General features: G+C 27.0%; 2 protein-coding genes across 12 annotated transcripts in view; one reads left to right on the top strand and one right to left on the bottom strand.

Annotated features, from left to right (window-relative positions):
* Window positions 1–18220, top strand: part of LOC105147525 (juvenile hormone esterase) — a 35516-nt gene extending 17296 nt beyond the window's left edge. Inside the window, exons 1-9 of one of the 2 annotated variants that reach the window (XM_011058597.2) lie at window positions 1755–1924; window positions 14041–14185; window positions 14441–14729; window positions 15250–15435; window positions 15745–15944; window positions 16259–16430; window positions 17079–17396; window positions 17709–17856; window positions 17959–18220. In XM_011058597.2, coding sequence (XP_011056899.2) covers window positions 1878–1924; window positions 14041–14185; window positions 14441–14729; window positions 15250–15435; window positions 15745–15944; window positions 16259–16430; window positions 17079–17396; window positions 17709–17856; window positions 17959–18118 — 1665 coding nt within the window. In that variant the 5' untranslated portion in view covers window positions 1755–1877 and the 3' untranslated portion in view covers window positions 18119–18220. Of the gene's footprint in view, window positions 1–1754; window positions 1925–14040; window positions 14186–14440; window positions 14730–15249; window positions 15436–15744; window positions 15945–16258; window positions 16431–17078; window positions 17397–17708; window positions 17857–17958 lie in introns of those variants that run through there. The other variant, XM_011058596.2, reaches the window with a different exon arrangement.
* Dh31-R (Diuretic hormone 31 Receptor) overlaps window positions 1–19558 on the bottom strand; it is a 116567-nt gene that overhangs the window by 36527 nt on the left and 60482 nt on the right. The window lies entirely within an intron of this gene.

The following is a 19558-nucleotide window of genomic DNA, read 5'->3' as shown; positions in this document are numbered from 1 at the left end:
CAGATTCGTATTCTTTCCTAGTAAGTATTAAAATTAACATTGATATTCGAGAATAGAAATGTACGAATCAAGATTTTTTTTATTCCAAATTGAATCAAATCGTTGCCCTGTTATATTCAATCATTTTGTCAAATCATTGAATCATAATTTTGAATTAAGGACAATTTTTGTCAGTTGAATTTTAATCTATAGATAGTAAAAAGATTTTTATACGAGAAAAATAATATTAATTTTCTCTGTTAAACGCAGCCATTGTTTAGCTATAAAGAACAGGCTTAACACGGCTGCATTGTACTTATTAATGGGAAATTTGATTATATATTTATATACATATATACATATATATATATATATATATATTGTATGTATTTAAATACATTTTGTATTTTAAATTTGTAAATACTAAATACATTTAAATTATGTAAAAATTTTTTTGATTAAAGTTAAAATCGCACCATTGTTGACTCAATCTAAAAATATTTCGAATACATGTTCAGTTCTGCATATGCAGGGCAAATACTAAAAAAATTTTATTGAAATACAAAATACAAAATACTCAAAAAATTTAAATATTGTACAAAATACAAAATGCTCTCAATAAAATAAAAATGTATTTAAATACGTATTTCAAATACATATTGTATTTCAAATATTGCCCACTCCTGGCTGAGACATAACGTTAGAAGTTGTTATTCATCAAATGTAAACAAGGATAAATGATGCATTACGCACGTCACGCATGAAATGGAACGCGTGATGTGTGTAATGCATCACGTGTTTATCCTTGTTTACATTTGATGAATAACAACTTTTAACGTTATGTCTCAGTCAGGAGTGGGCAGAATTTGAAATACAATATGTATTTGAAATACAATATATATTTGAAATACGTATAATATTTAAATACATTTTTATTTTATTGAGAGCATTTTGTATTTTGTATTTAAATACAAATTTTTTGAGTATTTTATATTTTATATTTTGTATTTCAAATTTTTTTAGTATTTTGCCCACCCCTGCATATGCAGAACAAATATATTCAAAATATTTTTATTTAAAATACAATTTTTGCAATACAAGTATATTTTATATTTTGTATTCCAGCGAAGCACATGAAAGTATTATGTATTTTGTATTTGAAATCGAAAAATTGTAAGTTTTTTATATTTTGTAATTCAAATAATAACATTAATTGTCTTAGTGTTTGCTTAGTATTTGATAGGTTTGTATACAAAATACAAAATATTTTTATATGCATGAAACACAAAATATAAAATATTTGCATGTAGTCCGTTGAAATGCATAATATAATTGTGTTACAAATACTGTTTTTCAAATAAAAGTATTTCAAATATATGTTCTGTATATATGTATACATCACATATATAAATATATCTAATTCTTATTAAAATCTCTTAAATTCCAAATTTTCGAATAGTTTGTATTCAAACCATAGCGATTCAAATTTGAATAGTTGGTACATCTCTATTTGGGAATAACATTAATATTATTTAATGATCTCAAAATAAATATGTATCCGGGAAGAAACAAGTTTGTCCCCTCTATGCCAATAAACCATCAAATTATAATAGTTAAATGCGAACGAGGCTGTCTTTTTCTGCAGTATTATCGTGACTATTGATCACGTGATCGATATTGCAGTTAGAAAAAGAAAGACTTATCTGCAAGCAAATTGCACCTCATATAACTAAGAGTGAGCAGTAGCATTCATTTCAGTGCGTATTTGAATTCAATAACGTTATTGAAGAAAGTGTTAAATTGTTTGAAATATATATATTCAAGAAGATTGGAAGAAAAATACGTGAAAAGAAAGAAATAAAGAGATCAAAAAAAGAATCTTAAAAATTAAAAGAACAATGTTCTTTTCAATAAAAGTGCTTCTTTTATTGCAATTAGCATCTTAGTAAGTATTAACCCAATCTTTTTCATTCAGCGTTCGATTTCTATAAAAAAATATAAGATTGTATATTTAAAAAATTCATGATAACTTTCAATAAAAAATGTAAATAAAAATTTTTGTAATGCACCTTAAGATGAACAAAAAACCATGGAGGTTTATATATCAAAATAAAGTATGGAAAAATTGTATTTCACATCAGTCAATATTTTTACAAATCATCAGTAATGTTTCTACATCTTTCTAATGAGTATTTTCTCTTTTGACAAGAGTCTTGCAACGAAGAAAAAATAGAAGGAAATTGCTAGTCGTCGAGAGAGATTTATATGTTTATTTATAATAATTGCAAACATTAATATTAATTAATTTTAGAAAATTAATATTAATAAAATTTTATTTTATAAATCGATATTGAATTGAATAGATATTTATACTTTTAATAAAATAAAGACTGTAGTCATTTTTAAATAATTACTAATATCATTTAATCCTTTGTCAGATGTTTCTAGTGCTTATATTTATATTAATTCAGCTGAGAATCTACTATTCTAAAGTCATTCTTTAGCATTTATCTGATAATAAGCAATATAAACAAAATTCTTTATTTTTTTCTTGAATAAATAATGACGTATTTTATATAAAACATTCAATTCTTAAAAATTTTAAATATAAAACTTACGCACTTCACTATCAGATGATATAGACTTTTATTAATATTGTCATTGATGAATGCTGTCATTTCTGCTCTAACATTCAATACATACTATTGTATAGTCCATCATACTGCAATGTGCAACACGTATATATATATATATATATATATATATATATATATATATATATATATATATATATATAGATAGTCATGTATTATACTACTACACGTTAAATAGTGCCAAAAGCCACTATCTAAGCTACGTGAACAAAAACAGCATTAAAATCTGTTATCATGGTTTATTATATTATGGCCGTGCAGGATAGCAAATAAATTTTGTACGTGCTTCTTTTTAAGATTCAGCTGTCATAGCGATTTGCAATAATTAATATTATTTTTATTTCATCCAATATTGATCTTCTTTTTCTCAATATTATGTATTATTTGATAAATATTTTGCTATTAGTTCAAATATTTTAAAATATCTTTTATTTTTACATAATTTATTATTAATCTTCGTTATTACTTAAGGAGCTATTTTGACCAGCTAGAAAAATGGAGACTGCTTGAGTTTGGATCGTGAGAAAAATCGCTTCAAATCACTTCTGATTCGGCATTTTATTATATATCTTTGACTTGTTGTGTTGCACTTTTTTCTGAATTTTTTAAAAATTGATGTAAATATGTTTAAATTTTTGCCACACTTTTCAGCACTATAAATGTTATTATATATTGGAAACTATACAAATTTTACTAACAAAATCATGAATCCATCAAAAACTACTGTTTCCCTAAATGTATGTTTCACATTGCAAGTCAATTTGTCAATTGTAGCCTGAAAAATCATCGTCTTCGAAAATATGGTTTCAATAAATATGCAAGAAGTTATCAAACTGTAAACATGTTTATAGTTTGGTTATTTCATATCATGTAGGTTTTTGCATTTTATCGTTAATCAAGCTATGTTATAAAATGCATCTTTCTTTTTTATATGTAACTCTCAAGGTAAAAACTTGGAATAAAGCAGAAAAATATTCAAATATCCACTTTCAGAATCTTTTGCACATTAATTATAAAACTTCATTTATTTAAATAAAAAGAATTTTGAAAATTGTAAAGTAAGATAATCCCCTAACGCGCATAACAATACATGACTACATATTACACATTACAGTATAAAGATTATATAATATTACATGAAAAAAAAATGATGTTCTATTAACAACATTAGTCAACAACAATCTAATTGAAAATAACATTCTCTATTCAATGTTAATTAAATAAAAAATTTTATCAAAACAAGAGCACAGCGTATTTATTTTAATATTAATATTAATACTATCATTAAATTAACAAGATTATTATTTTATTAGATAGTTATCAATTAATGTTTATAAAATCATTTTTTCTGTATTTATTGAATGCTATAAGATAAGTAGAAATGAAAGCAGTTATCAACGATAATATCAGCACAAATCCATGATATGTATTTGTGTTAATATTACCATTGATAATTCAAATACTATCAACTTTACAGGAAAAACAGCAAGAGGCAAAAATTGTTTATTTTCTTTTCATAAAATTTTGAGAATTTTTTTAATATCGTATTTTCTCATGTTGGTAAAAATAATTGCTAATAAGAAAATGCAGTACTAAAAAGTTGATAAAAAATTCTGAAAAAATTCTTAGAGCTTTATGAGAAAAAAATAAACAATTTTTGTCTCTTGCTATTTTTCTGTAAAGTTGATAGTATTGGAATAAAAAATTATTGGAGATATTCGATAATTTTTAGTAATTAATATCTTGTTAATTATTGCAAAAATTGCAAAATGGCAGAGGATTTTTCGACTCAGTTTAGTCCATTCTGCCGCTATGCGAGAGTTTTATCGTTAATTATCAGATACCCTATTAAAATTGAATATTTTATACTTTATAGTAAACATCACTATATAAAAAATTCATTTTTTTGTAAATAAGATGGTTTCAATGTAATGTTTCTGCTTTATTCCAAGTTTTTACCTTGAGAGTTATATATAAAAAAGAAAGATGCATTTTATAACATAGCTTGATTAACGATAAAATGTAAAAAACTATATGATATGAAATAACCAAGCTATAAACATGTTTACAGTTTGATAACTTCTTGCATATTCATTGAAACCATCTTATTTACAAAAAACATTACATGTAATATTCGTTTTTTTGTACAGAGAAATAACTAAAATAAACGCGCAAATAAGTGTCTAGAAGGCTAAATAGTTAAATACTTTTGTTATTACTTTAAGTATTCTCTTTGTGATAAATTATCTTCAAAATTTTGTAAGAATTCTTATATTTTGCTATGAAAAGTAGGCTCGTAGATAAAATTGTCTTTTAATAAAATGGTCTTTTAATATACTATTAGCTATAAAAAGATGTTTCTTCTTCTTTAAATTAATTATTCCAAATTTCTATTTTCTTAGCTTATTCGCCCGATTAAAAATGTCTATCATTTTTTTTATCATCGTCATATTTATTATGTAAAAAATATTTGGTAAAACTTTTGGAAAGATTACACTTCAATAATCTTTAATTTTCACATATAATTATAGCCTATAGAATAGTGATTCACGCATATTTGTAGTCACATTGCAAATCCTTCTGACTTCTGAGCTATATCATTTCAAAGTTTTTGAAATTAAAACAAAACTTTCTAACTTAAAAATAACATGTCAAGTATAATAAATTGAATTAAAGAAAAGCTTTTACAAATTGATAAAAAGATCTTTTGCCATAAATATCTTCGTTAAAAATGATCAAAATTTAAATTTAAGAAAAGATTTTAAAGCTTGAAATCTCTACTTTCAAATGATTACTATATTCTTTTTAATTTATATGAGTTTTGTAATTTTTACATAACATATATATAATAGAAAACTACAAACTGAAAAAAAATGAAAAATTTTCTTTTCAGTTTGTAGATCTGTAGTGTACCCAAAAAAAATTTGAGCAAATTTTCAATTATCTATCATGAAAATTTGAATTAAATTTCTCTACAAAATCATTTTTTTTTTAATGTTCTTACGATTTTTTGATTCTTTTACTCGCGGATTAAATAAAACATTCTGACTTTATTGCTCATAACTCTATTAAAAATCATCATATCGCAATTAAAATTCAGATTCTTAAAGCTGAAACGTTGCTCTATCAAGTGATGTAATTGCCAATTTTTTTTAAATAGAATATATGGGTTGCTAAAAGTCTTTTTACTAACTTGTAAAGGAACTTTCCTTTTCTTAACTCATTATACGTAAATAGACTACTATGAAGGACAAGATCACTGCAAAATTATCGCACTGTAAGTCCAAGGAATAATGTAAGATGCACCTCGCTTCGCATTGCAAAGTACATACATGTGCAGGAGAGAGGTTTCATTTCTACCTCAAAAAATATAACCTAAATCAAATCTAATTTTAATTTTAAAACAAAAATATGTTTGAGTTAAATTATATTTTTTGGGGATGCATAGAGGCAGGAATGCAATATTTTGTAACGCAAAGGGAGGCCCACCTCATATTATCCTCTGATTACAGTGCAAAATAAGAATAATTTTTGAAGAACAATGCACTGCATCCTCACCTCTAAAAAATATAAATAATACCAAAAATGTAATTTAACCTATAAACTTATTTCTAACTTGAAATTAAAATTAAATTGCAATTTTTTTTTAGGAGGAAGTGAAGGGAAAAAGTTGATATTCTCTCACGTCCACAAATGTCAAGGTTAAAATGATTAAAATTGATAAGCGAACTATATTTATCTAGATTACACTTAAGATATGTTACTTTTAAATTTAAAGTAGGTTAAAGTCAACAAAATATTTATTTCATATTACACTTAAAATATTTTTTATAATAAGAAGAGAAGGTGATAATATTATGGGAAGTGTATATATTGTGGTCTCCCTTATACCTCTACCTAATATCTCCACTATTATATAGCAAATCCTAATGATCGCTTACGCTATGCAATTATTTGTTCAGCAGCTCGCCATTACATCATGACGCTAATATAACAATACTCAATAGCCAGCATTTATTATAACACATTTTTACTTTCAAGTATGTTGAAATGTTTCTGAGGTACATTTTAACATTTAATTATCTACTTTCTCATTTTTCTTAAACTTGAGTGTATTATCATCATCATATATATATATATATATATATATATATATATATATATATATATATATATATATACATTCATATGCATTTTAAAACGTTTTATTTTTTTGTTAATTTTGTAATTAACTGTTTTTTAAACAAAATGAATATTTAGTAGGCCATTTTATTATAAGGCCATTTTATGGAAAGCCACATCATCATTCATTTTTTCTTCGAATCATCATGCGATGTCGCCACATTTTTTTAAATAGTATTTTAAATAATAAATATTTCATAACTTTGAGTTCAGAATCAATTTAACAACATTTTAACGAATGTAATTGTCAAGTGTTAAATTTAAATATTGATTATTAACAAAGTTATTGTGTAAAATATAACTGGGGTGCCATAATATCACCTTCTCCTCTAATATAAAAAATGTTTATAATAATAGAAAGTAGAAACTAAAAAATTAGAAGAGTCTTCAACCTCATTTAAAAAGTATGTGATTCAGGATTCTATGAACTATAATTATATGTAAACAGTTAAAGTAATCGATAAGAAATTTTTGTAATATTTTTATTGCAGCAATACTTTACAGCATTTTACAAATTTCACGAAATAAAATACGTCCATAAATTTTAATAAAAGAATATCAATTTTAGTATAGATTTATATTTTTGTACGAATTAGTAACGATTTACTATGGTTTTTTTCGAATAAGTAACGATTTACAATTCAAAATAATTAAAATAAAACAAATTTAATTATCATATATCACATAAAAAAATTTCCATTCATATATTTATTATATAAAAAGTATAACATATTAATGATATCACGTGTTTCCCTCATATATTTTATAAAACTTTATATAATAATATTCTTGAACAAAAGCTATATCAGATTCGATTCAAAATTCATTATTTTACAACTTTTTTAATAAATAATTTCATTTAAATTAAGTAAATTCCATTATTAAGCTAACTTATTTCATTATGTTAATATTATATATAACAATAATATATTGTTGTGTGTGTTTTGTGATTAGCGTTTTAATTTTATATAATAAAAATATTAGGTGTTGGAATTAATTCGTAGCGTTTTTTAATGAAAGAATGTTATTTATTTCACATGAGCATTAAAAAATACATTAATGAAAGTACTTCCCATCACTTTCTACTACTTTTGACCATCTTTCGGGCAGTGAATGAATACCGCGTCGGAAGAACTGTTCATCTTTAGATGAAATCCAGGAATCGAACCATTTTGTACAATCTTCGTAAGATGTGAACTTCTGCTCGCACAAGCTATGAGCTAATGATCGAAACAAGTGGTAGTCGCTAGGTGCAATATCAGGAGAATACGGCGGGTGCGGTAGCACTTCCCATTTAAGTGTTTCCAGGTATGTTTTTACCGGTTTTGCAACGTGTGGGCGAGCATTGTCGTGCAGCAAGATGACTTTATCGTGTCTTTCGAAGTATTCCGACCGTTTTTGCTTCAATGCACGGCTCAAGCGCATCAGTTGCCGTCGGTAGAGATCTCCAGTAACGGTTTCATGCGGTTTTAGCAGTTCGTAGTATATGACACCCTTCTGATCCCACCAAATACAGAGCAGGAGCTTTGAGCCATGGATATTGGGCTTTGCCACTGATGTTGATGGTTCGCCGGGCTTAACCCATGACTTTCTGCGCTTTGGATTGTCATAATGGATCCACTTTTCGTCACCGGTAACAATCCGATGCAAAAAACCTTTTCTTTTCTGCCGTTGAAGCAGCAGTTCGCACGTGAGAAAACGTCTCTCAATATCCCTTGGTTTCAATTCATATGGGACCCAATGTCCTTCCTTCTGGATCATGCCCAAACTTTTAAGACGTTTTCCTATTGTTGAGAAGTCAACTTCCAATGACGTAGATAATTCTTTAAGTGTTTGACATGAGTTTTCATTGAGCAGTGCCTGCAAATCGTTATCTTCAAATTTTTTCGGCTGACCAGGTCGCTCCTTGTCATCCAAGTCGAAATCACCAGCTTTAAAACGTGCAAACCACTTCCTACACGTTTGCTCAGCCAGAGCATGTTCACTATACACATCCACTAAAATACGATGAGCTTCAGCTGCACTTTTGTTCATATTAAAGTAATGAAGCAAAACTCCCCGCAAAAACACTTTATCTGGCACAAATTTTGACATATTCAATGAATTATACAGTATTGTTATTTATGATTTCAAGAAAGGTTATGTACGGCAAATGACGTCCTATGATAGATGTTTACAATGTATACAGAACTATAGGTAACAACGAAATAGTGTACTGCTTGTGCCATCTCTTGTAAAACGCTACGAATTAATTCCAACACCTAATATTAATTCTAGAAATTGTTAATATTATAATATCTTCTTTTTTTTCTGACTAAAGACAAAAAATATAGACTGAAGACAAATAAAAAAGTTACATAATAAAATTACAAGTTGCAAGAATAGTAAAATAAAGATATACTATTCACATTTTATTTTTATCGATAAATGTATTTAGCGCATGTAATTTGTATTACATATACTACAGAAAGTTAAATAATACACGCATTTATTTATAAAAGTAAGATCGCACTGTCAAAAATAAATTTGGAATATGCAGAAAATCAATATTAAACTTAATTAATATTAATTTTTAATATTAATATTAATATTTTGTACAAAAATATTATTTTGAATATTTTTGCATGCTTAGAAAATTTTTAAGTTAAAAATGACATATTTTTTACAATATGAATATGGACTTTAATCGAATCTTAATTAATTTGTTTTGTTTTATACATTTACATATTAGGAAGGATATATAAAGACTTTATTCTTGAAAGTCCGAGTAGTTTCATTTGAAGAATGTTAAAATAATTTCTCAGTCTCTAGTAAGAAAAATCAATCAAATAAAAAAACAATATCACAAACTACTCGAGGTAAATTAGAGATAAATTACATCTTTTCAAAATTTGTTTTTTATAATTTCGTGGATAGATTTGGGTTGAATATAATGTGCATTGAATAGTACGATAGTCCTTCATATCAATAGTAAGACGTGCAACAAACAAAGCTGCTGTGATCGACGATCCCTTGAATACGCGCACACGCAATCCACGACACAAAGCCGATTAATTATATTTTGCTGAATTAACATACACGGTACGAAGATTGCATCGCTACCGCATCGAGGATGAAGCCCACATGTTCCGTCCAATACCTCCGTTTAATTCAGGGAACATGACTCGATTATCATCGTTTTCGTCGCAGATCGATCACGAATTAAAAGCAATCGCGAAGCAATAAGATATAATAAGATAAAATAGAATAGAAACATTCGTGATATTTCATTTTTTCAATACACGACATTCATAGTTGAATTTTTTTTTAAATGAAACTGCATACATATATGATACATCAACTTGAAAAATCTAAAATCAGGGATAAAACTCGTAGTGTCGCGACTAGTTCAAAGATAGTAATTGAAATAGTTGTTGTAAATAATACAATGATATAAAAATAGAAATATAATGATATATAAAAATAGACAATTAAAATATCAATATTTGGACTTCTCAAATTCAAAACAATAAATTAATAAATATAAAGACTATGTGAATCGACGCGGTTAACAGTGCGCAAATTAAATTAAAATTTTATATTTTATTACAAAAAAACCTTGATCACACATAAATAAATTTCAAAACGTATATTTCGGTTCAATTTTGAATCATCATCAGCGTGAACTTCTTGTAACGATATTAAGAAACTAAATTACACTGGCCAACAAAATTAATGCAACACCTGGTTCACTCTGCAAAGATAGGCAAATTTCAAGATAGAATAACTTCGTAAAAAATCGTCGTATCGAGATGTTTAAAAAAGCATTTTATAACTTGAAATCTCTACTTTTCAGATCGCTACTTTAAAAAACGATCTCATGGAGATTTTATGAAGTTACATAAACATAAATGAAGATATGTTAGATCTCAAAATTTTTTACGAAACTTGCGGAGTTCCACAGAATGCACTAAAAATTGTACACAAATGCGATTTACATCATTCGAAAGAGCGAATCTTTATTTTAATTTGCTTTTTTACAAAGCAAAAGGGTCAATTTTGCTTCAACGTTGAATAATTCGATGAAAAAAAATCGTACGGAGTTTTGTGTACAATTTTTAGTCCACTCTGTAGAACTCCGCAAATTTCGTAAAAAAATTTTGAGATCTGATATATCTTCATATTTGTGTAACTTCATAAAATCTCCATAAAACCTACTACTTTTTTAAAGTAGCGATCTGAAAAGTAGAGGTTTCAAGCTGTAAAATGCTTTTTTATACATCTCGATACGACGATTTTTGACGAAGTTATTCTATCTTGAAGTTTGCATGCAGCTACTAAACAGAATTAGAGTCATTTAAAATCAGTTACTCAAATTAGACTCACTTAAATTATCCACTCTCTCCTTGCAATATGACTCTGGTTCAATCCTTCTTCCAGAAGAGCAATAATTTGTGCACACTGAATTTCATTCAACCGAGGCATTGTTACGACTCTGTTTTTTTGAACGGTAACTTCAGTTAATTTAAACTAAAGTAAGTTTAAACTGAAGTAAGCAGTACCGCAAGTACTGTTTGAACGACACTTGTGATACAGTGCTTACTTCAGTTTAAACTTACTTTAATTTAAATTAACTGAAGTTACCATTCAAAAAAACAGAGTCGTAACAATGCCTCGGTCAAATGAAATTCAATATGCACAAATTATTGCTCTTCTGGAAAAAGGATTAAGCCAGAATCATATTAAGAGAGTGGGTGTTAGTCCTCCATCGGTTAAGTTTACGCTCGTTATCAATAGATAGGAAGATTTTGTCAAACAAGTGGACAAGGTCGAAGACGAATAACATCAGCTCGTGAAGATCGCAACATCGTCAATGTGACAACGAAATCTAACAATGATTGCACGACAAATTGTAAGCGAAATTCTTCCACACCAATGCGTTCAAACGATCAAAAGGCGTTTACACGAAAGAGACTTGAGATCGCGGGTTCGTGCTCGAGCGCCAATGTTATCTATGACTCATCAACATGCCCATTTAGAATATGCTCGCATTTGTCAAAATTGGACTGCGAGACAGTGGAACAACGTATTCATTGATAAATCACGGTTTTGTCTCTTTAGTTCTGATGCAAAAATTCGTGTTTGGCGTCGTCATAGGCATAGTTAAAACAAAATTGTATCCGAGCGTTTAATGATGGTTCCATTATGGTATGGGGTGGAATATCAATACATAGACGCACAAACCTCGTCACCTTATCACCTCCTGGAATGACAGCTATACGCTATGTTGAGGAAATTTTGCGTCTTCACGTTATTCGGATGTGTCGTCAAATGGGACGCAATTTCATTCTAATGCAGGACAATGCTCGACCACATTAGCCTACCACATTTACCTATCGTTAGGATAATCCTTAACTTTCTCGAAGAAAACAATATCGAAGTGCTACTACCGATGAGAATGGATTTAAATCCTATCGAACATGTATGGGACATGATGGGAAGAAGGATACAATTTGGAAAGATCGCCAACGAATCTCCAAAAACTAGAAGCAGCATTGCATCGAATGGTGGGAAATATCTCAAGCCACAATTAGATCTTGCATCAATGTGCGTGAGCGTTTGCAAGAAGTCATTCGAAGACGAGGCGGAAATACTAGATTTTGAAGTATAAATGTCACCCACACACTTTTCCCAAAATACACACACACACACACACACACACACACACACGAGGCGTAAGTCCGATTGTGTAACCTTCCCGTGGTACACCTCGGGTAATGCTAATACTGGCAAAATTTTTAGAAATTTTCAGAGAAAGACTACATAATACACTCACTTTAAATCACTCAATAAAAACAATTGTAGCATAATGATAAAAAATCATTTTAAAGAAAAAATGTTAAACTTTACTTAATTAAATTATGGTTTTAAAATGTTTTTTCGTACATCACTTTGCGACCATTCTTCGCGTAGATGTGAAATTTGAATTTGGTTCTTTTTGATTTTAAGTGACTCAAATTTTGTTTAGTATCTGCATGCAAACTTCAAGATAGAATAACTTCGTCAAAAATCGTCGTATCGAGATGTTTAAAAAAACATTTTACAGCTTAAAACTTCTGCTTTTCAAATCGCTACTTTAAAAAAAAGGGCAGTAAGTTATATCTATAATAAATCTAAACTGAACTTTACAATTAAAATTCACTACAATAAATCAAAAAGGAATACAAATACAAAAAATTTTTTTATTAGAATCTGGAAATCCCGTATTTATCATACAGCGACTTAGAAAAAGATCCACTTAATAAGAAATTTATATCGTGCAAAAGTTCTTTTCAAAATCCAATAAGCTTAATTGTAATATTATGTCACCGTCACATCTGGAATAGCGAATTTATATAAACGTTCAAACACAAATTTTTTATTATGTAATATCTTTTATAATCCAATCCAATTTGAGCATCAATTTGCTATAGGTACTACATATATTTAAAAAACTTTTAGAAGTGGCTTGATACAAATATAAATAATAAAGAGCATACAATCACAGCGCAAGATATATTTAACGAAAGTCGTATATTTAAATTTTTCAAGGTAGCAAATCTTGACCATCATCAGTACAATATAAATATTATAAAACAGTCCTATTCAATTTGAGCTCCGAAGCCAAAACGCAAAGCCATCGACGCAAAAAAGTTTAATATGAATAAGATTTCATGGATTATTAGAAAGTGTTGATAAGGGTTGCTCAGACGCGTATCAATAATTTATAGTCTCCAAAATCTTATCCTATTGGGTCATCTAAAAAGTATTCGCGGTTTTTTGTCACTAGATGTGTTGACCATCAACACCATCTAGTGACAAAAACCGCGGATACTTTTTAGATGACCCAATATATTGACTTTTTTACGTTAGTGGCTTTGCTTTTTGGTTCCGGAGCTCAAATTGAATAGGCCTGTTTTATAATATTTATATTGTACTGATGATGGTCAAGACTTGCTATCTTGAAAAATTTAAATATACGACTTTCGTTAAATATATCTTGCGCTGTGATTGTATGCTCTTTATTATTTATATTTGTATCAAGCAACCTCTAAAAGTTTTTTAAATATATGTAGTACCTATAACAAAAAACTAACATAAAAACTACCAAACCGATATGGCAATATGCATTTTACAAACAAATATAGTTGTAAATATTAAAAACAAATAAATTTTTTTAATGTTATTTTCGTTCTTATTCTTTCAGCGTATACATGATGAGTGAAACAAGAGTACAAGTGGCTGAAGGAAAATTGAAGGGCGTCGTTGTAGATGGTTGTAATAACGTTAGATACCTTGCTTTTCGCGGAATACCATATGCCAAACCTCCGGTCGGCGAACTTAGATTTAAGGTAATTATAGTACTTTGTTGTTATATCGCATAATATAATTAATTTTAACAACAATAAAAAGATAAATTTTAACCGATTTTACTAAGAATTAAAAAGAAATGAAAAGAAAAAGAATCTCAATTTTCTTCAAATGTTCACGAATTAATTAGATATGGTAGAATAAATTTTACAAAATTAAAAAAATATATATTTTAAAACTATTTCTTTCAAAAGTAAATATCGTGTTAAATATAATTTATATATTTATATATTTAGGATCCAGTACCAGTGGAACCATGGGATGGTGAAAGAGATGCCTCGAAATACGGAAACATAGCTGTTCAAATACACTCTATAACACAGGAAATTGTGGGCGATGAAGATTGCCTCTATTTAAATGTGTACACTAGAAAAATCAAATCCCCGGAAAAACGCACTGTAATGGTATGGATACACGGTGGTGGCTATTTTTTAGGTTCCGGTAATCCAAACTGGTATGGTCCCGATCATTTCATGCAGGAAGACGTAATATTGGTTACCATGAATTTTAGATTAAGCTCTTTAGGTACGTTATTGATTATTTTGATGTATATTTTTTATATATCATTTGTGTTTTTTCCGTATTTCTTCAGAGGATGTAAATATACATACATTTAGATTTAGATTTTTTTATTTTAAATAATCCATTGATATATAATTATATTATTAGTTTATGATCAAATACTAATACAGAAAGTAAAAATAGTTAACAAATAAATAAATGTATTTATTATCAAGAATTAAGAAGTAAGAATGAATATTACTTTTTATTTATTACTATTTTATTTATTACTATTTTATTATTAGTATATGCATATTTCTAAAATTGAAATGCTTCTAAAAACAAAAGATTATATTCATAGAAAATAGATAATTATTAATAATGGATGATTTGTTGCGTATTCACATTAAAAAATACTGTACATAATTATTTAATTATAAAATTTATTAACTCTAAAACAAATACTTTTCTATTGTTTATTTTATGACTTACTTTTAGCTTGAATATATCAACCTTATAAGAAAAAGAATTAATATGCTTTCAGGTTTTCTGACCCTTAACGACAATGTGATAACAGGTAACCAAGCTCTGAAGGATGTGACCTTGGCATTAAAATGGATTAAAAAAAATATAATAACTTTCGGTGGAGATCCAGAAAATATCACTATCTTTGGCGAAAGTGCTGGTGCATCCACAGTACATGCTCTAGCTCTATCTCCGCTAACTAAAGGTATTTTCTTTAGCCCAGATCTACAATAGATTTTTAAGCCTTAAGCCATAAGAAATGGATAAATCAATTATTCTCCTCATATTCGACTGTAGTTGGTCAATTTCTTACAATTTAAGATTTAAAACATCTATTGTAGATCCGGACTTAAAGAAAGCATTTAAATACTTGACGCAAACAAAAACATCAAAGAATCAATAATTCAAAAAAATCGATAAATTCTGAGATTATTATACAATAGAAAGAAAGGAAAGCAAGATTTTTTACTGTAACGAATCTATGAACTAATTCTATTACGATTATGCCTTGTAGGTTTATTCCACAAAATAATCGCACAAAGCGGTGTCATCTTAAATCCTTGGGCCTTTAATGAAGTAATGGACACAGGTTTTAAACTTGCTAAAAAACTCGGAAAGGAAACATCAGATCCGAAAGTCGCATATGAGTTTTTAAAAACAGTTGATGCAAAAACACTTATTAAAAATTCACTATGGGCAATTTCTACTGAATCAGTAAATCTCAATATTTTATTATAATATAGATTATGCCAGATTTTGTCCGTATGGATATGTATATATGTAGTCGCATCAAAATGCGATTACATACATATACATCCGGACGAGATAAGAGCATAATTGAAGTCGAACTTCATAAGTTCGTTCAACTATTCAATTATATATATTTTATATTCGTATTTTGTTAAGAAAGATGTAATTTTAGTATCTTTTTATGCACTTGGTATATATTTTTTCTTCTTTTAAAAGAGTTTTTTTTACGAATTTTTTTAACATATGAATAATATATTTTTCATTTATAACATTATCAGGAGAGATTGAGTTTTACTCTACCCTTCACGATCACTCTGGACACCAAGTCATCGAATCCAGTTTTTCCTGAACATCCACAGGAATATATAAGACGCGGAATTCAAATGCCCTTCCTTTTAGGATTTAATCGTAATGAAGGAATCTTTCTTATTTCTAGCAATTTTTTCGGAGGTAATAAAGAAGTATTACATTTTATCGTACGCATACTGTCACTAAATATATTCTTAAATATTTTGCTTTTATCTCTTTTACATGACTTTTTTCTACAATGTAGCTTGTTAAAAATAATACAATTTTGACATTTAACAAACCATCAACATTTATAAAAAGATTTCCATAATATTTTGACGTTTTTATAATATTAAAAATAAATTTGTTTACTGCAATTTTTAAATACACGTATAAGAATTATAATTATTAAATAATTCAGTACATCCTTAAACAAATATATTGTTTTAACATAATTTAAATAATTACATTGTTCTAAAATAGCTTTATCATAGGTTATGTACGTTCATCAACATTTAAATTTAAAATAATTTCAAATAAAATATACGAATATGCATATTATTAATTTTCATTTAATAATAATATATATATTTTGTACATATCTTAATTGGCACATTTTTATTAAAATAAAAATTTTATATTAATATAAAAATATATTATTTTTGAGATAGATATTTTTCATGAACTTATGAAGTCAATTATTTCTTATAAAAAATACTCATGAAATATTATTCGTTTGATAAGCAAAACTCCTAAACGTGATCAATATAATCATATCTTTAAAATATCATATTTTTAAAATTGTTTTAGATGTGAGCGATAAAGATTTGAAGAAAGTAAATGATGATTTTAAAAAGGCAATATTACCAAATGTATTATCTGAGTTACCTAAAATAGGAATTACTGTCGAAGAATTACGACACCACTATTTTGGAAACGAAGAAATAACAGAAAAAACTTTAACGAATTATTCAGATTTCTTAGGAGATGAATTTTTCGTACGCGGCATAAGAGATGTAGTTGAATCGCAAAGATGTTCTGGTCATTTCAAATCGACGTATTTCTATCACTTCGATTATGAGAGCAAAACTTCCCCTTTTAGAACGATATTAAACATCGGACTTCCAGGTATATTGCTAGTACTATTACCACATAATATATCTTACGTCAAAAAGCACAAATACATTTTACCAACTAACGCTATTACTTCTGAAATTGTGGGCCTAATTATTATATTCAATTGTATTATTATAATAATTGTGCATAAAAATAATGATAAAAATATCTTATGTAATAAAAAAATTAATGTTAAAAAAAATTAACATATAAAAATATTTAGAAAACTGAAAAATTTAGAGGAAATGTAAATTTGAAAATGATGAATCTGCATTTTCAAGAATAATTTACAAGAATAATTTAAAATATAATAATATTTTGCAGGAGTGAGTCATACAGAGGAATTAGGTTATCTATTTTGTCCAAAAGCTGTAAAATCAAATTCTAACTGTACGTGTCACAAACCTGGTTCAAATGATTACAAAATAGTAAATTACTTAGTGCAAATGTGGACGAATTTTGCTAAAACAGGGTACAGAAAAAAGAATTTTTTTCCTTATTTTACACACGTATATCAATTCTAACTGCAAACATATATTAATTTCTACATATATTAATTCAAACTGATTTTTAGAAATCCAACGCCTACTAAAAATTTATGGTTACCACTAACTAGTCCGCAAAAAAAAAACAAAGACTACAATGGTTTAAATATTGATTTAAATCTACAAATGAAAACCTTCCGTTACGGAAAGGAACGCTGGGATTGGGAAAGTATTCAAAAAATGTTCTAATGTTGTCTGATGTAATGTCATCTGTTAAAACTGAATTTTCTTTTAGCATTTCTTGTTCTTTGTTGAAAAATATGTATTTACAATAAATATTTCTTAACAGACTTTCAAAGATATTTTTTTTCATTCCAAAACTATTTTTCCATAAAGATGGTACATAATAAAATTATGAAAAAATTATTATATTCATATTTTAATATTTATCTCAGTATTATAAAGTGCATATACTAAACTTATTTCTTTTATAAATATATTTGTTTAAATAAATTAATATATTTGTTTAAATTATATATAAAATATAATATAATATAATTAATAGTAAAGACGTCCCAGTTAATCAAGCATCAATGCATACTTAAAAATATATTTACAAGTAAATCATTAGAAATTAATTAAAAATTTAGTACGCAAGTTTTTTATCATACTTATTATATAAGTTATTATACGATACAGAGTATGTGTATGTGTCTTATTCTTTAATGGGAACAGCAGTATATCTTATAAATTTAACATCATATAAAAATGTTTTAGATAAATTTGTATTATTTGAAGAGAGACAAATAATGGTAAAATCAATTTTCAAAAACATTGATTTTTTAGATTATATAAGGATCATTTGTATCATTTTTTTTTAGAATTATATAATTTTTTATATATGATTCTTTTAGTAATTCTATAAAAGTATTAAAGTAAAGTTATCAAAAAATCAAGTTACAAGATATTTTATTCTTTATTCTGGCATATTTTGACATGAAATATAAAATCTCATAAACTATACATTTTTTTACCTTAATCATTTTAGGTATAATAATTAAGAATAATAGGATAAATCAATTATTGGTGTAAAAAAATACATAGTTGCTTTGAAAAAAGGCATATATACATGGAGAAAATTTTCTATTAAATTTTAATACAATTTTAAATTATACTTTACTATGTCTTGCATTTTCAATGGACAACATGATTTCAACGTAACTTTTACTATGGTAATTTTTATCACATAAATAAAATAATTTTTGTTAAAATCCAGTGCTTAAACCATATTCTAACATGAAAACAGTTAATTTTTACTATGGTACGCAAACAAAATTTGCTAGGTATTTTTCACTTATCTTTACAATACTAACTTTTATTTAACAAGTTTGGATTTTGTAATAAAAAATTTTTACTATGAAAAAGTGTAAAAATTACGTTGCATTATTGTTTTTAAAAAAATAGCATTTAAATTTATAATTGTCGTGAATTCACAGCTTCTACAACATTATAGTAATTTCAAATATAAAATTTTCTCCGTGTAATAGTTGCATATTGCATAACTTTTTTAAAAAAGCAATTATGTATATGTTTTTTTTACATCAATTGATTTATCTCATTAGTCTGTGCATAAAAGTATTAATCATCCGTCGGTAACGTGGAATTTTAACTCTAATTCCATCAGCTATA

This window comes from Acromyrmex echinatior, chromosome 4 (genome assembly GCF_024713525.1).
Source record: "Acromyrmex echinatior isolate Ae372 chromosome 4, ASM2471352v2, whole genome shotgun sequence".
Taxonomy (NCBI): domain Eukaryota; kingdom Metazoa; phylum Arthropoda; class Insecta; order Hymenoptera; family Formicidae; genus Acromyrmex; species Acromyrmex echinatior.
The sequence above is the reverse complement of the archived record's forward strand: the minus strand, read 5'-3'. Positions and strand labels throughout refer to the sequence as shown.